Consider the following 26,148-nt stretch of genomic DNA (forward strand, 5'->3'; position numbering starts at 1 on the left):
GATTAAAATGAACGTCTAACATGTTCTTTTAAGTTAATTTGTTTACAGAAAGAACTTTTATTTGTTTCACTGCCAGAAAGAGGACCTGTTATAATTTAGCTAAATTGATTTTGTGGCCTGCAGCGTTTGCACCATTGTGAATGGATGCAGATCGGGGAAAAGGTGCATAAATACCCCTGAGAAAGCCGTATTATTTACTGCTGCTCTGGGGTAGGTTCAAATAGCAGATGATGTGATTGATTGGCTGTTTGTGATCACACTGCTGAGGCCCATTGGTGCTTTCTTTGTCCATCGGGCATACATTATGCTTTTGTGTACATGTTTCAGCAAAACTGTTTTTGTACAATGTGTTATTGTTAATATCATGACCTTAAAATATAGACTGCAAAGTGCAAACCACTGGTTCCCAAACTGTGTACGGGTGCCGCGGCGATCTCACAGGGGTGCCGCAGCAGGGCCGGTGGTAAGCGAGGCAGTGGACTACTTGGCAATTATTTTGGCTTAGGGGTGCATTAAAAAAATTATGGAGACCCTAAGGGTGCTTGAACTGCGAAAGTTTGGGATCCACTGGTGTAAACTATAATGATTTTAGAATCACAGCAGGCATGCATCTAGGGGGGTTTCGTGTGTCTGGAAAACCCCCTCCCTGGCTGGTGCACTGTATGCTTGAAGTGGATTGCCGTGTGTATATGATGGGGATAGGAATTGCCGTGTGTATATGATGGGGATAGGAATTGCCGTGTGTATATGATGGGGATAGGAATTGCCGTGTGTATATGATGGGGATAGGAATTGCCTGTGTATATGATGGGGATAGGAATTGCCCCATGTATATGATGGGGATAGGAATTGCCTGTGTATATGATGGGGATAGAAATTGCCTGTGTATATGATGGGGATAGGAATACCCCGTGTATATGATGGGGATAGTAATTGCCCAGTGTATATGATGGGGATAGGAATTGCCCGTGTATATGATGGGGATAGGAATTGCCCCGTGTATATGATGGGGATAGGAATTGCCCCGTGTATATGATGGGGATAGGAATTTCCCCGTGTATATGATGGGGATAGGAATTTCCCTGTGTATATGATGGGGATAGGAATTGCCCAGTGTATATGATGGGGATAGGAAGAGTTGGAGAGCAGCCCAGCACTGTCTAAATTTATAGCCACGCCCCCATGCATACTGGTCATGTCCATTGGCGGCATGGCCTGGAAATCCCTCTCTAGAAGTCCTGCGTCTGCCGCTGTGTGACAGAGAAATTCAGTGACTGTATAAAATCACAAGGCTGCAAGTCATTTATATTTCACGGTACAAGGTGCATTATTCCTCATAATACACTTTTAACACAGAAATAGACATACAAGAACATATCTTTACACACATACATAAACTTTACACACATACATAGGGCTCTCATTTAGTTATTACAAATACATAGCACTGCTCAAAAACGGAGTAGAGATGAGCCTCACCATGTCAGAGGTGACAGTGGATTCTGTTGCCAGGAGGTGGGGACAGAACTGTGCCGCACACTGCACAGTAATGACAAATGTCATTACCATACATGCGTGTCCTCCCTCTACCCCTGCTTCACTAGCCAGAGGGAGGCAAAATATGGAGGATAGAGAAGCAATCTCTGTGCCTTAACACATAGACCCCATAGACGTCTGCAGCCTGCTGTGCCCCTATGGTCTCCAGTCCAGTTATTAAATTAATAGCTGTATTTATTTGACCTCTGGTTCCGATTGCAACACTCAGTGATGCCTGTAGTCATTAGCCATTTGTATTTCTGTAATATACCACATAGTGCTTCTGGATGCAGTAAATGCAGCAATTCATTCAATAAATGGACCAGTGCCCGGACTGGGAGGTCAGCATGTTACAACTGAAAGACATTAAACATAATATAGTGTTATCTGACGTCAGAATATAGGGATATCTTTCCCAACACTTTATAAATATATTCTGTTAGGTGTATAACTTTCAGGATTATTGTGAAATGCCAAATGTTTCAAAATATGACAAGGAATAATGTAACTATTTATAGTGGACATTTTATTGTACAGTAAAACACAAAGGCTGATCAATGGGTGAAAAGCCAGAATGCCGTTAATAATTGCAGGAGCTTTTTGTAGTTTTGTTTAAGTATTACCACTGCTAATGCCGTTGTTATCCAATGCTGATATAGGCTATTGGACAAGTATTGCGGCAGGACTTACACAACTGCAATGCATGTTCTGTTATTGCAGGAACACTTTTGCAGGTGTCAGGTCTGCTCAGTGTCCGTGGTTGAGGTTTGAATCTTTTGAGACTGTTGGGCTGATACAGAGTAAATACTACACCAGTTTGCATAGCCCAGTGTTGGCTAACCTGTGACACTCCAGGTGTTGTGAAACTACAAGTCCCAGCATGCTTTGCCAGTATATAGCAGCTTATTGCTAGAAGGGTATGCTGGGACTTTTGGAGTGTCACAGGTTAGCCAACACTGACATAGCCCATCGTGTGTGAAATCATTCTCATTGTAGGCTGATTGCAGTAGGTGCGTGTTCACATAATTGTGAATGGATGCAGATCGGGAAAAGATGCATAGATACTCCTGAGAAAGCCAAATTATTTATTGGTGGTCTGGGGTAGGAGCAAATAGCGGATGATGATGATGATGAGTCTCCAGCACTACTGAACCACTTTTGATTGATTGAATGCCCATTGGTGCAATTTTTGTCCATCGGATATATATTATGCTTTTGTGTACATGCTTAATCAAAATTGTTTTTCATCTACTGGACGGAGAGTTGTTTTTGCTGTGTTAGAGAGGTTTTTTAAGTTTTAAGGGTCTGTGACGTGTGCCTGTCCTAAACTGGGCACATATACTAGTGGTGCTCACCTGCACGGATCTTAAAGAGCATACTGCTCAACACATGGGGTATATTTATTAAACTGCAGGTTTGAAAGAGTGGAGATGTTGCCTATAGCAACCAGTGAGATTCTAGCTGTCATTTTGTAGAATGTACTAAATAAATGATAACTAGAATCTGATTGGTGAAGTGGATCGAGTTGAGAGTATTTACATTTCACTATGTGCATGTGCATGTGTATTTGGGTTCAGGGGAGGGGGGTGAGGTAAGGTAACCTGATGGAAACAATGTTGTGGTCGGAAAGCAGGACGGCCTAGTTGCCTTTTAGTTTCGGTCTATACATCCAGGGGTGCAATACATGTTCTGTTAATTCCATCTCATGATGGCGATAACAGATTACATCATACATGCCAACTTTTAAGATTTCTCCCCCGGGGGAAAAGTCATGTGACAAGGGGTGGTAGGGGGCAATGTGACATCGTCGCGTCACCATAACCCCGCCCCCACTATAAAATGCTGCAATTCACGGCATTGAATAGCGGGGGTGGGGCTTAATGATACGATTAAGCCCCGCCCCTCCATTCAATGCCGTGAATTTCGACAAATGCGGGAGCTTTGCCTACTCTTCCGGGAGGACTCCACGAAATTCGGGAGCCTCACGGGAATTCCGGGAGAGTGGGCAAGTATGGATTAAAGTCATTAGCAAAAATATCTGCAAAGACTTGTAAGTTAACCCTTACCTCTCTGGCCCCTATCACCAAAGCTGCTGAGGGTCGCTCATTCAGCTGCTCCAGTATTATTTTTTTGTTATATTGTGGCTATTAGTAAGTTTTTTTATCACCATAATAAGCGTTGAGGCACTAATACTTTGTTCCAGATTAATTTATATATTTCTTCTAGCCTGTCCCTAACTATAGCAATATGATCATATTGATGTCACATAAACTAGTGGCAATAACACCAATCTATTTAGCATCATATATACCAATGATAGGTGTTACTTGGGCTTGTAAAGACATTGCATGCATTATTTATAAACACAAGTTGACAGCTTTACAACACTGGTTATGAATACAAAGCTGAATTTGCACTTAGGTGCATGACACTGTCAGGGCTGCTGTTGATAACGTCCTGTGTAGCTAAACCTGTTATAAGGAAGTCCAGACTGAGCCAACGACATTTATAGAATTCCATATCTGTGAACTTCTCACAACTCTACAACACAAACACTGAGCTCTGGAAAGAAGTCAGACACAACACCCAGGTGGAAGTCTTATCTGTCAAGTACAGCAAAATCAGATGAACTCAAAGCTACAAAGGATCTCTTTGCATATCACACTGCTGCATATTTAATGGGATTTTCCTAATTCACGGAGCACAGACAGATAGCACCCTAGAATGTGGATCGATGGCAAGATTCGGTAAGTGTCACAGAGTATTATTGTAAATTAGATATCATTATCTACATATATAATCAACATTCACTGTTACAATGTGCCCTGGCTGTCATAGTGTTAATTATTTATGTTAATAAGCTGTACCTATCACTTTACAATTTACTTATTTTTGTCAGTAGGGCATTTCTCACACCAAGACATTATTTCTGTATTTCCAAAATTAAACTTTTTGGTGTCCTTACACCTGGTTTTGTAAACACTTGAGGCACAGATAGCAGTTTATTTCCATTAAGTAACCATCCTCGTGAAGCAAAGACTCATTTAATTCCATTAAGTCACGTGATGTGACTTAAATCATCCGTTATGTACAGTTCAGCTCCAATCTCTTAAGCTCCGGAATATGTCTTGCAAGGATGAAAAAGGCCTCTGACCTTGCAATAAGGTTGCTTAGTGTCTGCAAGCATCATAAGGATTGGGAATTACCCTGGTTATAGTGGACGAGCGGTTGAGCAGAAGACTCTATACAGTCCTGCCCATCGCCACAATGTTACATGGTAAATGTGCTGATCAGTACAGAATGGAGCATCTTGCACGTTGCTCGACAATCTGGGACTGACCTAGCAGCATCCTCCTATTCAAGCACAAAGCGTTGTTTTTCCTGTGTCATTACGGAATATCCACTGCAAAGTGACACAGGCTCTGTTCCACCTGAGCGGCTGATTCTCTCTCTTTGTCGCCAGCCTTCCCAAGGATGGAGTCAGAGGTAGGTGACTAATGCAGTGCAGGACACTGTGCCGCAGGAGACACAATGATTTAGCAGAGCAGTTTAGCAGCAGTGAGCGTCTGCAATGTCTGCTGTTTTGCATGTTGTGGAGGAGACTCTGTATGAATGCGGAGTATTGTTGTTTGTCTGTTAACCCTTGTCTGACTGCTCTCAAGCCATTATAAGTAGGGTCTGATATCTGTAAAGTATCTGTGATGGTGTAAATCAAAAAAGAAATATTAAGATGCGATTTGATTCATTAAATCCCATGTATTAGGCCTATTGCTTTCTGTCATTGTGCAGATTCTTAGGGATTCCTGCTCTGTGGCATTAGTTATATATATATATATATATATATATATATATATATATATATATATATATATATATATATATATATATATATATTATTTTGCTAATATGCATAGTGTAACAAAATAACTAGCATTACTATTAAAGAGGTATGTATTAGACTGTTCTTATTAATGGGTCATTATTGGTATCCGAGTAATGTGTTTCTCAGTTTGGATTTTTTATTGTGCTATTTCAAGTAATTAATTACATCAATGTTATATAAACAGTGTTGTTTTATATAGAAAAGACAAGCCAGTAGACTTTGGCTACTCACTCTGTGTTGTTTAGGGTCGTTGTACTGTATGATGAGAGAGGTCTCAGAAAAATAAACATTTTTTATAGCAATAGTCCATGGACTCCTAATACTGTAGGTGGATACAGACCAGAACAGTAATAGTACTTAACAGCTTCAAAAGGAGCCTTGAAACTAAAATGTACCTGGTTTTGCTATAAATAACATATTGTTTGTGTGCATCCTTACTTTAGAGATCTGTCATTGTTAAATAATTTTTAGATGTATTTTGCCAAAAGCAAAAATAGTTCCTTCTTTTTTAAGTATTTACAAAACCAGCTCCACCACCTGTACCAGACTAGACCAACTATAATGGAAACTGCCCACCCAACCAGATATCAATTTATTTAAACAACTTATTCCATACTTGCCAACCTTTTAAGAGGTCTTTCCGGGAGATCCCAGGCAGGGGGGCGGGAGGGGCGGGGCGCGGTGAATCGCGTCATTTTGCCCCCCCCCCTGCGATAAAATACTGGTTTTGCCGCGGGGGGGGGGGAGGGGGCAAAATGACACGATTCACCGTGAATCACATCATTTTGACGGCAAGAGGCCGTTTGCGGGATATTTGCCTAATCTCCCGGGAGTCCGGGAGATCTGCCCAAATTTAGGGAGTCTCCCGGACATTCCGGGAGAGTTGGCAAGTATGACTTGTTCTAATCTTACCAGGCTGGCAAAATAAATTCAGATGCACGTTGTATACAGTACACATGCTTTTTTTTATACAAGATAGAACATGCGTGCAGGGGAAAAAACTATAGTATTCCTAACTGTGGGACAGCACAGTATAAAGCACAAAGCACTCTGGGGAACATTGTTGTGAGCTAGTTACGTGGTCTGATACAGTGATGTCACTGGCTTCTGTATTCTGCCAGAGCTGAAATATTTCTATTTATTCCATTTAGTGAAGGTCCTAAGCCAGAGTCCTAGAACCCTGATGTTCCACCTACAGTATACTTCCTATGTAAGAGCAGGAAATCCCAGTATGTATATGGGATCTATTCTCTGTAATTCTCTGGAATTCCCCACACAATGCCTCTAGCTTTCTCCTTATTACATTGTTTAGGAAGTCTCCTCATAGTAACTGTAGCTGGAAACACTTAGTAAATATGTCTGTATATATAACTAAATTGTTTCCTTTTTGTTTTTTTAAGACCTGATCATTGGCTTCTGGATAAGACCCCATTTATGTCTATAGTTAATGTGTCTGAAAGAAGTTTTATTACGGTTAGAATGGGAATCTTGGGCAGTGATGCTTCAATATTTGCCTCCCGCTCTCGCTGTAACTGAAGAGTGTGTAGCTCACGGCCAGGTACCTATCTCCCTTGCAAGTTCTCTTGGAACAAAAAACCCTCCAGCGGTCTGCCACCATGCTTGACCTTCCTTGGTTCCTTCCTTCTCCTACTCCCAGATCAGTTTCAGTTCTAGACATATGATCATACATACTACATGATATTTCCTACTGTGCGATATTTTTCCGCATTATGAGCATTTTGTCCATTGTCTGCTCTATTGATTTGCTGATCTGGCAATAAATCATTTTTGTACAAAAAAAGTTAGATCTGTAAGTTAATATTTCCTGTATGTGAAACCTACTTTCATTGTCAGCTTACCTAGATCTTATAACTAACCTGTATCATAATATCCTGCCTTATTGCTGATCTATAACAATGTTGCCAAATAAGGTGCTGGCAGACAGATCTGCATGTGAGCTAAAACAGCAGTCCCTGGCAGGTAGGCTTTCAGTAACATCAGGGACATTGGCCTACCTAGTGCTCCACTCACCTAAGCCCTGTTGTCTTTGCCATGCAGCCATTTGTCTTACAGTACCGGCTGTGTGACCCTGCTAAGAGGCCGCATGGACCAATAGGATGCTGCAAGCATAGAACTTGTGGCTATATACTGACTACTGTGGAGCCATCAGTGTCTGTGTGTGCGTGGTATTGTCTTTTGTAAATAGTATATGTAAAGTATTTTGTATACTGTAATATCTGTATATTTGATGACCAGTTATGTAATTGCTTATATTTGGAGAGTAGTGATGACACTTTAGTCACATGGCTTATTTTGAAAGTGTTGTACTGCATACATGTTGGTGGAAACACACCTGGCTGGATATGATGATCACTGAAACTTGTTTATTATCGGTAATGATAATAATAATAATATTTGGAATTATGTACCCCACCTTTTTAAGCAGAGCTGTAAAAACTGAACCACAAAGAGACTAGTAATAATCATATATATTATAAGGAATAATGAATCATCCTCCTGTAATATAGTTTCCATTTGAAACAAATCAAGTTACTTATATAAGGTGAACTTCATATTCTGGCAAAATATATTGTGTTTTATATGTGTCTGTATGTATACTTATACCTTTTAGCTTTTGCACATGCCAAATTTACTGTTTTATATTTTTCTGTTTATTACATTCAGCAAATAGATTTACTCACGATTATTCACAATTACTAACTAGCAAATTCAGCACTCAGGGGACTTTTTAGATGCAGAATACAGCTGATACTCTGATCCAACCTTGACAAAAGATCCAGTGAGATCCGAAAAATTGGGTTAAAATTACACTTTTTATTAGCATTCTAAGAAACCCTAATGAACTTGATCATCATTTAGGAGGTGTGATTATTGTAAGAGATTGATATTTGGGGGCTAGATAAAAAAAAATGTCCCTCTGTAACATAACACTAAGGGGTATATTTACTAAACTGCAGGTTTGAAAAAGTGGAAATGTTGCCTATAGCAACCAATCAGATTCTAGCTATCATTTATTTAATACATTTTACCAAATGTCACCTAGAATCTGTTTGGTTGCTGTAGGCAACATCTCCACTTTTTCAAACCCGCAGTTTAGTAAATATACCTCTAAGTGCGCCAACACACACACTCTGAACTGACCGTTCAACATGACTGCTAATTGGTTGAATCAGTCCAGTGCCTATATTTTACTTATCCTGATGTTCAGGTAAAGGGCCAAACAAGTGAATCAAAGTACAAAGCATGTGCTCCTACACTTCTGGGTCATATTACCCCACACATGGCAGATTGGGTCTTTGTTTAACCTCTTTTTTTATTATCCTCAAAGAAGATTGTGTTGCTTTTGACCTCACATCAGGCCCGGCGCTCCCATTAGGCAAGGTTAGGCACTTGCCTAGGGCGCCGGGCTCTGGAGGGCGCCTGGAGGGCACCACAGAATGAAGATTTTTGCAGGGGGGGGGTCGCCGATTTTGACAAAGTGCCTAGGGCGCCATGGACCCTAGCACCGGCCCTGCCTCACATACAGAACAATTGATGACAAATTTGTTTAAAAAACTATTAGATTGCCCAACCATGTTGCAACTTATTTAGCCAGCTTATTTTGTCCATTATAAGTCGTGCTCATCTGAAGGTGATATCACAGCTCACAACACAACTGTGTTATTTCTGCTGTACAGTAGGAGGAATTATATGGCAGTCACATTCATCACGTCTTTCTGGTTACTGTGTGCAAATATCTTACATGTTTAGTCACCAACCACACTAGATTATGTATGTTCCTAATATATCAAGGGAGAAAAGAATCTTATTTTCCAAGACCAGAGTAAATTCTTGCAGATAACTTCAGCAGACTTAAACGATGAAAGTAAGAAGCCCCTTAAAACCTCTTTCTGTATCACACACCTTTATTGCAGCTCATTGAATATTTAAGTTGCTGGTTGTACTGACATTAAATAATTCATAGCACAGGTTGATTAGAAAGTCTCTTTGATGCGTATAGGTATTGTTATGTGATTTATATATATATTTTTTTATATTAGAATGCACTTTAAACTTATGTATTCTAATGACAGTGAATTCTTTATTCACAGAGGACATGAACAAGGAAGTAACAAGGAAATAATCGCGTTAGCGGAACCTAGTTTTATCGGATTTTATTTGCATTCACTACATACACAAAGCTAACAATTTCCTTTAGCTGCGTTTCTTCCTTACTTTGCAAAAGGCCAATTGACTCCTGAAAATGAAATGTAATTTGAAAATAACAATAAAAAGCATTACAGAGCAGATAATTGGTTCCCATTATGCAGGATAACAGGTAGGTATGTTTGTTAGTTGTTCAGAAAAGATTGATTGACTATTTCAGACATTTGTGTGCTGAAAATGTCAGATCAAAGAAAGCACAATGCAGATAAAGTGTCCTGGTCCTGCGCTGCGTCTCTTTGTTTGACCAGCATAATGAGACTGTTATTTCAGCTGTTACCTTCAGTCGCTGGCCATTGAAAAGGGTCTAATCCCTCTGCTACAGCAGGATGTGCTGCTCGCCAGACTGCTAGGTGCTGTATATCACATCTATAATGCCATTGATCAGTTATTTATGAAATTATTTCAGCTCCCAACTGTCCCTCGCTCACTGGGACAATTTATCTTTTGGACCCAACGCCTCTTTCCTTCCCCATTGTCTTTGTTATGCTGTTATATGAATAATGCCGGCTCCCAAAAGTCTCTGTTCTTATCTTTATTTTCGGAACAGAAGCAAATACTGTGAATGAACAAGGAACCTTTTTTTTTTAAAATATTTTTGCTAACAAGAGGAATTTTGGAGATCACGGATATTGAAACCAGAGGATTACCAAGATACATTCCCTTTGGCTAATACGCTTGTAGTGCCCCCTCGCCTTCCACACTAGACTAATATGTGGAACTTGTCCTTAATTTAAAATCTGACTTCCTTCACCCCACCCCTACCAATGATTATGTTCTTGTGTTTTTGAAACTTAGATCCTCTTGGCTTTTTTAAAAGAGTAATCGCAATATCTGTCACTTATTTAATTAACATTAATATCAGAACAGTATAGCAGAATGGAGGGGTGAATAAGCACAACTGATGGTGGCCTACGCCTGTCGCCATCCTTTTTTCTTTTACTCGCTCAAGCACCTGCCTAAGGATGACCCATTGTCTCCAGCCTGTATCATGGGAATACATCAAGTTCTCTCTTTACTTGGGGAGCAAATATTCTCTTATATTTTAAAATTAATTTAAGTTTATACCTTTCCCTGTTGCAATTTTGCACTCTAAAAAATGTTGCAACCCCCCCTCCTCCCAAAAGCCTTGCGCCATAGGCTGCAGCCTAGTCAGCCTATTGGATAATCAGGCCCAGGTAATCTATGCCAATGTGATAGTCTCCTGAGTGTATGCGTGACATCATCAGCTCTCTCTACTGGCTGAACCTACATATTGGTTATGGTAAGGTCCCTCAGGTGGGTTCTGCTTTATTGTTCTAGTAAGGAGAGATAATCATAGAATTACAATAATAAATAATCTACAACTGTTTTTCAGTTTCTCCATTTTGCATAGTGTTAAGATTTTTCTTTTTGATCCCTGATTTGAACAATGGCTTTGTACATTACAAACTAGCATCCTTCATAACCAATAAACATGTGGCACACCTAGTACATCTTCAATTATTTTCCCTAGTATTCCTGGCCGATGGCTACCTTCGCTGGAAACAGACCTACAAGGATTCCTCGCTCCTCCCATTGCCAAGACAAACCGTTTTACATTGCAGTATTAATGAGATCTAGTCAGTGAATAGGTTCTTACAACAAATAACAGTGTGCTAGTTTATTACCCTGCTTTTATATTCAGGCCAGGAGACCATGATAAATAACTTTGAAAATGACTTGTCCTTGCAAAAGCACTGATAATGTAATATTTCTCTAGTAAGCACTTCTGCTGCCTGTACACGTGCTCCAGGCTGATCTGATGGTCAGCATTTCCTCCTCGCCCAGATAATAACACAGTCATTGCTTCCTCATTTCCTCCCAGCTGCTGCTGCCAGCTCTTGAGAAATGATTTTCCATGTACAGTGCAGAGTACATCCCGTTCTGGTGTATTTGCCAGTGGGCAGCCACACACATACACACACATACACACACACACACACACACACTATAATTCATAGCTTGAGGTTATCCACTGGATGTTTGTCAACTGAGTGGGGTAGAGCGTAGCTAGAGACTCATGTTCATCTTTGTGCCAGAAGATCGCAGTAATGGTTTGTTCATATGAGTAATTCTTGATAGTTATTGAGCAGTATATATATTATAGAAACCCTGAAATAATCTGCATACATTTAGCGATTGACTTTGTCATGTAAAACTCTACTTGTCTTTCATATCAGTGTTTTCCCCAGAAAATTTTGACAGCCGGGTGGCATTAAGAAGCAGCTGGGTGGGGGCATTTGTAATACTATGCAATAATAATGAAAAATGATGGAGGTTATTACCCGCAGTTGCCAGGACTGGTCAGACTGGTGGTCAGTGGTCTTACACACACTGCTGTCTGTAGTGCTCACATAGTGCCTGTTCTAATAGGAGAAACAGTGGTTTATTCTATTATAATAGGACTCTGTTGGGCTCCAAGGGCCGGGTGGCAAATAAAACCAGCCAGGTGGAGCACCCAGGAAATAGGTTTTGGGGAGAACACTACATATGCTTCTTATACATGAATGAAAAGCTGAAAAAACATGAGAAAATCTGCTGATGTGGTTCCCCAGTGACAGCAAAAAGGGATGTAAAACAACATAATCCATGAAAAAATGAATAATTCACAGGTTCATAAACAAGCAAAGAAGTCGAAAACATAATTTTTGGTGGAATAACACACGGTAAAACCATTTAATAGCTTGATGTACATTGTACCTTGGAAAACAGGTTCTGTAAAGCTAGACGTGAAAATAATGCAATTTCAGTTGGGAGATGTTGTGGCTGGTTGCTGTCATTGTTCAGGAATGTGCCTAACAAATAATTTCCGCAAATATATCATAACAATTAATGTTCACGTACTTACTGGTCAGAGAAGTCAGATTTCTGAGGAGTAGATGAGGGCTGTATGTGCAGAAAGGGGCGAAGAGGAGTAAACAGCTATCTGTGGTATTCTGCTGGTCTCTTTATATTTCTTGGGGTGGGGGAACTTGTGTTGGTAAAATCATATTACTCTCATCTCCAAATGATTTTTTGTTTTTTCTTGAACAGTTAGTTTTATTGTTTTTCAAAGTTAACGGGTAAATCACAAACATTGGATTGTATTCATTTGACATTATTAAATATAAATAAAACAAATATTAAATAACAAAAGAGTCAAAATATTATAAACATTCAGAGGTGTTTTCAACATTATAGCTTGTTTACTGGGGGAGACAGACATTGGTGGGAAGGTTAGGAGAGGAATGACAGTCACACGGTGGCTTAGTGGTTAGCACTTCTGCCTCTCAGCGATGGGGTCATGAGTTCAATTCCCGTCTATGGCCTTATCTGTCTGGAGTTTGTATGTTCTCCCCGTGTTTGCGTGGGTTTCCTCCGGGTGCTCGGGTTACCTCCCACACTCCAAAAACATACTGGTAGGTTAATTGGCTGCTATCAAAATTGACCTTATTCTCTGTCTGTCTTTATGTGTGTATATTAGGGAATTTAGACTGTAAGCTCCAATGGGGCAGGGACTGATGTGAATGAGTTCTCTGTACAGCGCTGTGGAATCAGTGGCGCTATATAAATAAATAATGATGATGGTCAAGGGTTTACTGCTATATGTCAGGTATATAGGTGAGGAAGTGGGCGGACTATGTTCACAACTGTGATATGTTTAGAATGGTGTTTGTATATTAGTGGTTGAATCGTAAGTCACCAATAGTCTAAAGGATGCTTTTTGTGATGCTGTTGTAAAGATAAGCAAGATGTATATGATTCTTCATAATTTGCATACTACGTGACACTACTCTGCTGCTGTCTGTTGTTTATATTTGGTTTTATTTGAGTAAACTTTATGACACAGCCCCTCACATATTAGTAAATGCAAATGTAGCCGGTACACCCAAGGACTGTAGACTATGCTTCCCAGACTCAGCCACAATGGAACCATGACCATTGTGTGTAATACATATAGTCTATATGATTCCCAGCAGACATCTATATACTTCAGATCAGATGGCAAAAAAACAATGTTGGTCCATCTGTGATTCCCCAACTGTTGGACTTTTGATGAGTTCTGAGGGACTTCACTAACTATATTTTTAGAGCAAGATCATTCACTTTGGAAAGAGGGTTAAATAGTAACCTGTCCTGTGCAGAACCGTACAAAATGGTAGCGTTTTATTCTGGCAGAAGTTCTAGGCTCAGTTATATTAGTTTAGTTCAAGATGGTAGTGGTTGTATCCATGGTAAATGGACTGGAACTTTGGGATAATACTATGTACAGTACAGGGAGTGATAGGTCTGCTGAAAAATACCCTCAGTGATATACAAGTAGGGAAAAGGTTAGAGAATATTGAAGTGAAAATAAACAGTAGTGGTAAATAAAATCTATACATATGAAACCATATTTATAAAGACTATTTTGTAAATATTTCACCTGCTAGACCTGTTTTAAAGCCGTACACCAATACACTTTTCACAACACATAATGTCATTCTGAGTTTGCAACGTTTTTATGGGCAAACTAAAATGCAAAGTTTGCACTCTATGGGCTAGATTTACTAAGCTGCGGGTTTGAAAAAGTGGGGATGTTGCCTATAGCAACCAATCAGGTTCTAGCTGTCATTTTGTAGAAGGTACTAAATAAATGAAAGCTAGAATCTGATTGGTTGCTATAGGCAACATCCCCACTTTTTCAAACCCGCAGCTTAGTAAATCTAGCCCTATGTCTTCTAGACCTGGTCATCATATTCATTATTTTACAGACCCAACTTGTTATTTAAATAAAAAGCCATAGAAGAAGGTTCTTGGCGTGCAGGAATGCTCATGTGACAGGGACTTACACTAGTCTTTTTGTGCAGGAAAATATAGAGTGTAAATTCCAAGTTCATTTAGAATAAAACATGCAAGTACACAAAGTACCCATGTAACATTATCACAGGCTTAGACAACGCCGCCGCTGCTTGATACAAGGTCCTTAAAAGCAGGACAGAAACAGAACGGAAATTTGAGCAATTTGACTTTAGGGAAACCTAAAATTAAAAATGTTTTTAGAACTGACTGTGCATTAATTATAAGTCACCAAACGGTTTCCACATTGGAATTAGTTCACTTGGTGAGGTCAGGTTTTGGCTAATGAATCTGTAGCTACAACTATTATGCGTCCATATAAAATGTCAACAGCGCTGTCTTAGTCAATAGATTTGAAGAACTGGTGATTATCAGAGGCAGAGCTCTCCATCTGTAGAGCTTGTCATGTCTCTGTCAGTTTTGGCCATTCACGTGCATAGGCATTTCTTGCCAAATTTGAAAGACCCCCGACGTGCAGCATTGGGGATGATCATCTGGGTCTGAAGGAGCTACATTAGAACGGGTGGACAATGACCGTATGCAGTTGTGTATCTACTATCCTTCCTCTTCAATCTCTGACAGCTCCCCATCAATGTTGATTGGGATTGGCGGTTTTGTTATGCCCATAGACATGTCTAAAACAGCCTAATTGGTCGTCCAAATCACAGTGTATATAGACACCTTAAGGCTTAAGTGGAGAATGTGTGCTATCTTGTGACAGACCTGACTAGTGTTGCTGTGACTAGCTTAGGATATTTAAGTTAATTATAGAAAAAAATAAAATGTAATTGTGTGTCATTCATTGCGATAAACTCCACTCTATCTGTATATTGTCTATGCAGGATATGGATTTTATTAAGAGAACTACACAGCTGGCCAAATATTAAATAACATAATCAGGATAAATGGTTTTCATTTAGTTGTGTTACGTTTTCCTTGTAATATAATAGAGGTATTAAGGAAACTGCAGCAGGTTAGCATAGTGTTTGTAGAGAGATGGGCTCTACAAACATGGTACTAATCTGTACCCTGATTCTTGTTAGATTATTTCAGTGTCTCTGTCCTGTGCAGTTTCCATGCAGCAATGAGAAAATTGGTGTTTAACAACTTGTAGCAGTTCAACATCAGGCTGAAACAAATTCTCTATATATATTACATTGTATATATCTTATGTATCTTGCATTTCTTTACATTTTCCTGCTGTTACACAAACCCCCCCAGACTTCTGCAAACACTATGGTTTGTACTGGAATATTACCATTTGGAGCAGCGTGATTAAGAGATTGGATGTTGGATGGCTTGTTGACTCTGGGCAGTGAACTGATAGTGTCAGCAGATATGAGAAATTCCCATTGCTCGCAATGCAACACAGACTATACTCACAAAGGATTGTGCTGCACCCAAATGTCAATCCTGAGTAAAGCAAGATATCACAATGCAAGAATGGAGATCCGTTAACAGTAACTGGAGCGCAGGTGAGAGAAGCGACACAAATAGTTATTAAACTGCAACAAATATATCAGGCGTAGATTAGTAACACATGTATTTCGCTGATTACAGTTGTTGTGTTTTCGCATTCCTAGAACACAGCACATCTTCCTTCCTGACTTGCTGTATTGTCAAAACCTTGCATCAGCAAAAAAAAGTTATGCATTGTCTGAAATATTTCAGTGTTTCACTGTAAATGGATGTATGCATAAAATGTCAAGGCAGTCTGACTTAAAAGGAAGATTCATTTTTTCTTTTACAAACTCTTGTACTCATTTTTTTTTCTCTTTTTATTTATAACAGCAGATAATAACAGTATTCATGGAACTTGTAATAACTTTTAAATCATACATCTAGAAATCAGAGGATCCTCATTTAATTATAACATATAAACAATTTTTTTTTTTTAAATAACCATTATCCTTTAACTGGGTCTCTGCTCTGTACCCTCCCTCTTTTTAATCAACTGAAGACCCCAAATTACTGATTACTTCACTGTTATACCATAATAAGGGAATTATTGAATCCTACAGTGCAGTGTAAATATGTTAAGAGATTCCGGAATAATGTACAACTGGTAGAAAGTTCTGATATTGATTGGAATATAATATAGAATTAGGATTGCCACCTGGCCAGAAAAATGTGGCTCTGCGCCAATGTTATTAATAGGGCATAAGCATAACAGAGAGAGGCCGGTGTTTCTTCCACAAAAGGTGGTAACCGTATATGGAATCCACCACTATAAAGGATTGTGCTGTGATGAGAACTGAAGGAGGGGGGTAAATATGGAGTCTTCACATTTGGGTGTTCCTCATATTGGGATGTTATTTGTTTCTGGATGGGTTACAGCTGTATTTGAGTACGTGGTACTTTTTATGGAAGAATAAGTGTCGCACTGACAGTCATATTTAGCTCCTTGTTGTTTAGTAATTACTTAAGCTAAGTGTAAAACAATGACATTTTAGAGACTGGTTGGAGGCAATCTGCAGTCAGAAATGTCATTGTTTTACACTGAAATACACTTTTAGGACATGGCCACAGTGCAAAAATGAATGTACAAAGTTTGTACATTCGCCTGGAATTTTATGTCACTATGGCATCATACAATCCCTAGCAAAGGTTTAAAGTTATGATTAGGAGTTCTTGCATGTTTATTATTACTATTGACAACCCCCCTTGTTAAAGCATAGGCAAACCGAGGGGGGTGATTCCTAGTACCTGGGAACCCCCCTCCAAGCCTGGGACACTGTATAATTGAGGTGGCTGGACCCTGCCCCCACTTCACAGGGCTCTGCTCGAAAAAAGAGAGAGGTGCATGCACCTAACAGTAGTGCACGCTGCATTGCCTATGTATATTATAGGGATAGGGAGAGTTGGAGAGCAGCCAAGCACTGTCTAAAATCATAGCCACGCCCCCATGCATGCTGATCACGCCCAGTGGTGGCGTGGTGTGGAAACCCCCCTCTACAAATCCTGCGTTTGCCCCTGTTAAAGATAATTTGTCACATGGTGTTTTCAGACATTATGTGGACTGATCCCATGTTCACAAGAAGGCAGCCTATCAATTAATTTCCCTTGCGTTGTAAACATTGTACGTGACGTGCCTTAATGATGTCACAGCTTCCTAGTAAATTCATAGTCTACATGAATATTAATTTGGACCATAAATTGGCTGACTCCAAACTGATCAGTTGGCTATATTGACGTTCTATTATTTGTCTGGTCCTGATTTGTATTTATTAAACAATTATTGACAGTAAGGAGGTAACAGGGCTTTGTTTCACAGTGTGTCAGGTATTTTAATTTTTCAGTCTTGCTATAGACTGTTTGCAGTCCCTTATATAGGCACTTGAAGTATGTTCTGTAGATTGAACACTTTTCTTGAGGCGTTCGTATGCAGTTTCACACTGGATGTACTGCTTGCATCCTTCTGGTACATGTTCCTCTTCCACATCAGAGAAATAGTTGTGTCACGTCTCAAATGACATCTGTTCCTCAGGTAATAAGCTCTACTTGGTGTGACTATCTTATATCACTGTGACTGTGCTGTAGGTCCTACAGTTACAGCTGGCTGCCATCCATTGGTAGTGAGCATCCTTCTCTGTCTCCTGGTTGAAAGATTGACAGATCTTTGGCACCGTAATGTAACGACATCCTTGGATTTGTGAAGAGTCTAAGCCAATTCATGGATAAGTGCTTCTCAGCACTCCTTCCAACAGTAGTTAAATAAGAGTACAATTTGTACCAGAGTTTGGTATATTCCTTAGATGTAGACATGTTAAATGTAAGTCAACACCATTGTTGAGTGATTTCGTGGAAAGGTGTTTTACAATCTGAATCATCCTTTTAGCTTGCCCGTTTTACTAAGGGTATCCAGGTATAGAGTGAACTAGTTGATTTCCCCATCGGAATGCAAAAGCATGTTGTCGAAAACCATCTCCCTTGGAATGCCATGTCTTGTAAAGACAGACTTCAATTCATCAGATCATATGGGATGCTTTATCTGGTAGTTTCTGGCTATTTAGAGAGATAGCCAACAATCAACAAAAATGCATGTCTCCGTTAAAATAAAAAATGTCAGTTGCTAACTTGTACAAGAGAAATTTGGGTATCCCATGTGACTTCTTGATTGCTTGGTTGGTTGGTTGGTTGGTTCGTTGGTTCGTTGGTATGTTTTCTTGACAAATTGCACATTTTTTTCACCATTTGTTCAATGTCCTTGACAGGGTTCGGGGTGGAAATTTAGCGGTATGGATATTTAAAAGTGTCAGTATAGAAACTGTGACGGTGTCGCATCAGTTGTAATGTTCAAAGTGATATTGGCGGTTTTAAAGCGGCAATGGACGGACCCGCTGCCTGGATTACATTATACAGTCGGCAGGTCTGGCCATTGCTGCTTTAAAACCGCCAATTTCACTCTGGCCTTTAGAACTGACGTAATTTCTTCCTGGAGACATTTGTGAAAGTTGCATTTTACAAGTGCCGGTAATTAATTGTGGGGGAAATAATGTCTGTCTGTTATATGGTAAGTGTAGATTTAGTGCTTGTTGCCTTTATAGTCATGGCTATTTTTACGACGTGGTAAGGTGTGTCGGCATTCTGTCAGCCGAGTAAATGACTACCACCGGGCATACCATCGTATACACCCACACTTCAGCCACTGGTCCTTGGTCATAGCACCATATAGTCAAGCCATGACGAACAGTGTCAAGTTGTTTTAACATTTTAGGCCTGGAGCATTTTGGAATCGTAACTCGATCACCTGATATAAGTAGGTTGTCAGATACGGCAACAGTGGCGAATATGTCTGTAAGTTAGGGGGCACTTGCTTTTTCTAAACTAGCCACCTCTTCTCATACATCTCCGTAACTGCTGTTAGAATATCATCCTTTTTGTGTTTTTATTGATTTTTGTCATTCAGAACTTAATGCTTCTGTGGAAAAGTTCTTTTCTGTTATCTATGCTTTTGGTATTACCTGCTGATTACAGTTTGTCAGCAATAAAAATCAATTTGCCTAAAGTATAAGAAATAAACTAATCACCCTTCTACAGCTGCAGCAACACCCTTTGTAGTCAGGCAGATGACTGACTTATGACCTTGAGAGAACGGAGGTCAGTGACCTGACTATATTTCACACTGGCTTCACAAACTCATTGATGGAATTTTTTGTTGCAAACACTACAGCAAGTAGTTATCTTTCAGTAATGCTGTCCTGTATTCTTTTGCATTTTTTATTCTGAATGCATACAAAGTTGTTACTTTCTTCTTTATAGACATATCTTAAGGCCATATTTTGATTTGTGATATTGTATTTTTAGGTTTTTGAGTGCGCCAAAATAACTACCATATGTGTTTTTCTCAAAGGAGCAGACAAAGATGCTTCAAGGGGATTATATTGTGCTAAATACCGGCCATACCCAGGAAACACATTAAACTTTTTTTGTCTTGAGGGAAGGGATGTTCAAAATTGCTGCAATTTTGCTATTATAAGGCTTGACCCCCTCAGGTCATGTATTTCACTTCTTACACAAAGTATTGTATTTTATCCTTGTTGAACTTTTTATTGCGTTTCCTGACATCAAAATGTCGTCATGATCCTGCTTGGTTGAAACAGCTACAATCATGTGATCTGCTATTATGTAAATGTCTTCAGCGTCTCCAACTGCCTCAGCATGGGTCTGCTGATACACCTCTCTAGCAGACTTACTAAAGACTTCCGCTGCCGGTGGCTATCGCTGAGTATCATCAGTGAAGGCTTCCTGATGCAGAACAAATACCGCCGCTTTCTTAGAACTATCACAGGATGGCGATAGTTGTGCCGGTACAGAAGAGTGTCTAGGAGTATTATCTAGTTATTTGTGGTGTGTAAATTAGTTTACTGTCTGTGAAACACCAATAAAGAGAGAGACTTATTTGCATGTCCTTTGTTTAATATGCACATAAGCAGTTTGGATCTGCAACGTATTGCAAAGTGATGCTTTCCTCCACTTTTATGACATGTTACTCTATAAGCTGAACACTGCTTTGGCTGCAGTTGTTGACGTGTATTCAGTGGAGGAGCCACCATTGGTGTGGCAGGTACAGTGCATTGGGGCCCATGGAGATAATGGGGCCCGCTGTACGGCAGATGCAGAGGATCGGAACTAGCGAGCTGTTCCCTCCTCCCTGCTTCCCTGCATTGGGGCCCATAGCTAGTTCCGCCTCTGCGTGTATTGGCTGATTTCGGCATACTTTGCTTTAGCTGGTACTGGCCACTCACATGCACCCATAGCTTCTACTTGGGCATCAGTAGTCTCTTTAATTCTGCAGATGGATACAGCTAATGTTAAGTCAGGGTCAGCTAGCAGCTTTTCTTTCAAAGCGGGTTGGTAATGCTGGATACAGTTTTGTCTCTGTATAAGATCTTCAGTGTCTTAAAACACAGTTTTTTAGCTGTCAGCTTCAGCTCAATCAGTGATGTGTGCCATAATAATTGTGCCATATGGTCTGGGCCAAAATTACCTAATTTGCGGCGGGACGACTCTCTTGCTTTTGCCACTTGACCTTCCCTCTTGGATCTCCAGGAGCAGAGAGCTATAAAGTTGCAAGTATGCTTTATAACACACTATTTCCATGACCATGATTGCAGGGAATTTGAATTATACTAACAATTATTCATTATGGGCACTTAAGGATTATCATATACTACTGTATTTACATAGTGTTGTATAACTCCAGGCCGTGTGTAATAAAATGGCTATTTTCTGATCTCCAGGGAATTTGGAAGCACCAGTTCCAGTAAAACATAATTGTGGTTTCTGTTCTCATCTCCCCCAGCTTCTGCTGAGGTTGCCAGAGAATATTAAATAGTTTGGAGGTTTAAATGATTTGGAGGTTTAAACTGCTCCATTGTTAACACACACTTTCCATACTTCCCAACGTGCAAGTCCCCAGTAGCGAGGCAGGGGTCATGGCCACATATCAATGTGGTGGGGGGAAGGGGGTAAGCTGCCCATTAGGCAGCTATTGCCCCTTCTCCCAACGTTCTCACCCACATGACAAACATGTCCCCGGGCAGGATAGCAGGAGAGAGACATACATTTCGGGTCTGTCCCACTGAAATTGGGACAGTTAGGAAGTGTGACTTTCTATCAGTGCAACTGTCCTGTATAGTAAACACTATGTTCTCCTTAAAGTGACTCACAATTCTAAGGTCTACTCACAATTCTTAGCTCTGTTACTTGCAGATATTTGTTTGCACTCCCACTTGTCACACCGGGTCTAGTCTTGCTATTGACTGTTTGTGGTCCCTCACATAGTCTCTTGAAGTATATTCTGCAGTTTGGGGGTAATAGTCAATCGAGGAATAACAGACACTGGAACTGTGTTTGTAAAGAGAACACTTTATTTAAGGCTTAACATGATATAATAAGTAACACCCAAACAGAGTCCAGTCCTGTCAACCTCTGCACTATACAAATATAACAACATCACATGCTAAGATCATGTGACCAGGTGCTGTCCAGAAACGTAAGGGCACTTCAAAAGTACAACCTTGTAGCTTGTTTGTTAGTCTAAAAACCTGGGCATGCCCTTGCTAACAGGTCACTTCTCCAAATCTGCCCAATGTGCACATGAGCATAAGTGCATGGTAGTACTTGTAGTGCCACAAGTCTGCAGTATAAATAGTGCTCCAATGATTAAATAATAAGTGTTTCCCCCTGTTAGCAATCAAATAATATTATGAAAAATAATGTTGTGTCTTAATATAATGATCAATAAATAATGATTGCCCCGTAATTAAGTGGTGCTTCCTCTTGTTTTGAATGGCAAGATAGCTCAAACAGCAATCTCACCTCTCCTAACCACATCTATTTCTTTGACGGGTCTTCCGCTGCTTGATACATGTCACACTCTGTCATCTAAACATGGCTAAAAGTCAGGAGGGCGATTGTAATGTAGCACTTTTGAAAACTGTGCTTTACTACCGCTATTCTATCAGTTCACACTTTCATACATCTGTGGTTTTTATAAACTGATCAAAAAATGTCCCCCTGTATGTTCTATTGTCTAGCCCAATTGTCTTTTAGATTTGTATTTTCACATTTTGATATATTTTCATTTTATATTGCTAATAAGGCCGTTGATAAGTAAAAAAAAAAAAATCAGTAAAAATATTTTTATTTCTTGGCAGTCGGACATGCAAAAAGAATTAGGATCCTGCTTCCAAAAACTTATGATAGAACAGGCAAATTAAGCCACAACCCTGAGCTGTCCATGCAACCCAATTTTTCGCAAAGCCTCACCCGGCTATTGGTATAGTTTACCCATTTTGACCACATAAAGAGTTACATTGTTTCTTAATAATTGCAACTGTTGGGGCATATGCAGGTGTTACAAATTGAAAAATCCTTACGCTTTTGGTTTTGGCTCCAAGGCTGAGCCATGAACCACCCAGACCACGCCTCTATCAGCCATGACTCCACCTACAGATTTGCTAGCAATTAATGGGGCATATTCAATTCTCAGCGTTTTCCGCCGCGAAAAAAATATTACCGTTATTATGGTAATAATAAGCTGGATTTCAGCTCGCAGCTCCCTGTGCAACTGAAATCCAGCGAGAAAAGTACCGTAATAGCGGTATTTACGTGCACTATAACCGTAATGACGGTAATAGTGCGCGCGGCGCGTTAAATTTGGCTGTAACACCAACAATTGAATATGCCCCAGTGAAGAGGTACAAGCTTTCTTGGATATGCAGTGAACTGGGAAATAAATTAAAACTGACATTTCCACTGTAAAATATACGTTTGGACAATCTGGGAAAAGCAACCAAAATAAATAGTTTTGTAGCTCTTGCAGCTAAACTCAATGCTAAAAAGATTGTGAAGCTAGTCAAATTATTATCAATCAACTAGCTTTAATGAATGTCCTGAAGTCACTAGATTTCTCCTACACTCCGTATACAGATATTACATATTTATGAGCAGCTGTTACATATTCATGAACATAGTTTAGCTGCAAAAAGTAAAGCATTTTTCTTAGCTGGTAAAATCCATCAATAGTCACATGTTTTATGCATGTCAGTGTAATGGTTCAGCGGGGGTCGGTTCCACCTCTGTATCACTGGCCACAAGATGACATTTATGGAAATGTCTGTTTATAGATTTGATTATTATAATCCCAAAAAAAGATATGTAAACACAATATGTACTTCAGATATGATATCTACATATATTTAAAGTCCAGGGAAATGGAATATTCTGTTAGTGATATGACTGACTACAATCACAGAGGAGAGAGATCTGGTAGCTGGGAGAAAATGCTAAAGTTGTCCATGTCCATGATTTTCCATACTAATTAAATTCTATTTAATTATACAGATCCGGCTCCCCTGGGTTTCCTGTACAGTGTAATGAATGATATGACCGCAACTGTCCTGTGGGCTCTCTCATGTCATAGCTAACTACCTGGGAACAGTTTGTATTAGTCTTGCTGGCTGTCAGTGAACCTGATGACAGGAGAGAGGGCATTTTCAGACTGGTCAACTATCAGACTGGGGACCAGGTTAGAGATGTGGGTTGCAAGGAGAGAAGAGCAGGTCTAGATAGCAAGTTTAAATGCTCTGTGTGCCCTGTAAATCCCCTGACATCTGTCATTTACACAAGGGGTAAAACAAGATTCATTAGTTCACTTGAAAATAGTGACATCACAAAATAAGGTTCTTTCTAATAATTATGAGGTCTAATTAAAATCTATTAGTCACTAGCATTTAGTGCAGCTTCATTCTCATGAATATTTCTTTAGGCAAGTCTCTCAACTAGGGAAAGGAGTTATGGCCATATCACGTTGAGGAGTACCCCCCTCCAGGTGTGCCCAGCTCTTCAGTATGGGTGACATTGAAGGGGCACCTGTTACCAACACATGCACTGGCAGAGTGTGGGCGTGAAACTTCCTAAAAGTCCTGATCCGCGTGACAGTCCCCACAAATCACCTAAATAGGGGCAGTTGGAAGGTATGGTTTAGCCTACGAAATTGTGGAGGTCAGCAGGATAGTGTTGGAGGGGACGTGGTGCTTTAAGTGCCGCCTCTGTCCGGGAGAGTGCCTGCTCTTCCGTGAGGACATCCCAAACTCGGCAGCCTCCCGTACATTCCAGGAGAGTAGGTAAGTGTGATTTTAATTTGCTACAATATCGGGTTTCTTGATCACCTGTTCAGTATTTTCCTCTGTATTTCTGAAGTTAATGTTGCAGTTAAATTATATGATAAAACTGCAAGTAAAAAACTCTGACATAAATAAATGACACGGTTCCTTGGGTTATACCATTGTGGCTGTGTGATGTAAAATAGAAACGATTACAGGGGAACCAGTCAGTGCCCCTGGTTGGATTGATAACCTGCCTCAGGTCTGTAGAACCTGATTTGTTTACACGACTTTGGAAGTTAGAAGATTGGTAGATTTGATCTGTTCATCCTTCAGAGCTGCTTACTTGACAAGGATATTATCTGTAATTGTGTCACATTATTTTATTCTGCTTTTATGATGTTTCGTTACTAATTATTTTCTCGTTCGTTTATAGCTTAGCACAATAAGTTGTCGGAGACTGTTGGGGGCACAATTTCACCCCTGATGGGAGCTGGGTTGATCTGTGCATTCCTTGTTGAATGAAGGTTAATTGCAGTAAAGCACAGGCTAGATACACACTACAGAAAATATCTCCTGATACAATATCGTTAATGATTTTACCAACGACTGAATGTCCTGATCAGTATGCCGATTCATACGTTCACACTTACACAATTTACCTTCAGATCTGTTCTCTTCATCTGTCGTAACCATCAGCTGACAAGATTGTGACTCTGTAAACTCTATGAAGATCTGCCTACACTGCTGGTCGTGAGTGCATACTCAGTGCAGAATTTGGCAGATTTCGTTCCATGGTTTAAAAAGATTTTTAGTCCGGTTATAAAATCAAATGAAACGATACGATCTGCTTTGGTACAATAAAACATGATCGTTGGAGCCTACACAGTAATGCAATATCGGACCTAACAGTCGTTTATCGTGTGATTGGCACAATAGTTGGGTGAAAAACCTGTAGTGTGTACCCAGCATAACATGTACTCTGTACGTACATAAAAAATTAGATTTTATGCTGTGTGAGGAGATAACTAAATGGAATGGAGGTTGGGCTTTTAGGGGGGAGTTCCCACCTTAGTGGATGGCTGCAGAGACACTTTTCCCCCTCTGCAAAACAACATCATATTTAAAATTCCTTAAAGGTGGCAGACATAGATGTGTGCCTATTCCAGTGATGGCAAAGCTGATGCACTTCAAGGACTGAATGGTGCAATGTACAAAAAGATGTACAAATGTTACACACTCCCCTTCCCCTACTCTTGTGTCACCTTACTCTTGTGGCTTATTGGAGACATAAATGGGACTTAAACAAGTAGTATTATAGTATTAAAATATATCAGTTGAAATTAAGGGTGGTGATCCAAAACTTTCCCCAGGGACACTTCCCAGTGTTGAAAGATCCTTTTTCTAGGCAGAAATAGAACCATATTGCACAAAATGCCTGGAGCAGATTTATGTAGATTTATCCATACTTGCCAACTCTCCAGATATGTCTCCCGAACTTCCTGGAGAGCAGGCAATTCTTCCGCATCCAGCCCACTTCCTAGTGAAGTGGGC

General features: G+C 39.9%; 1 protein-coding gene across 13 annotated transcripts in view; it reads left to right on the plus strand.

Moving 5' to 3' along the window:
* Nucleotides 1-26,148, plus strand: part of IQSEC1 (IQ motif and Sec7 domain ArfGEF 1) — a 492,717-nt gene that overhangs the window by 370,191 nt on the left and 96,378 nt on the right. Inside the window, exon 1 of one of the 13 annotated variants that reach the window (XM_075183132.1) lies at nt 4,004-4,283. The exons of 11 other annotated variants lie outside the window; for them this stretch is intronic. In XM_075183132.1, the coding sequence (XP_075039233.1) occupies nt 4,261-4,283 (23 nt within the window). In that variant the 5' untranslated portion in view covers nt 4,004-4,260. Of the gene's footprint in view, nt 1-4,003; nt 4,284-4,665; nt 5,023-26,148 lie in introns of those variants that run through there. One more of the 13 variants, XM_075183125.1, reaches the window with a different exon arrangement.

This window comes from Mixophyes fleayi, chromosome 8 (assembly GCF_038048845.1).
Source record: "Mixophyes fleayi isolate aMixFle1 chromosome 8, aMixFle1.hap1, whole genome shotgun sequence".
Lineage (NCBI taxonomy): Eukaryota > Metazoa > Chordata > Amphibia > Anura > Limnodynastidae > Mixophyes > Mixophyes fleayi.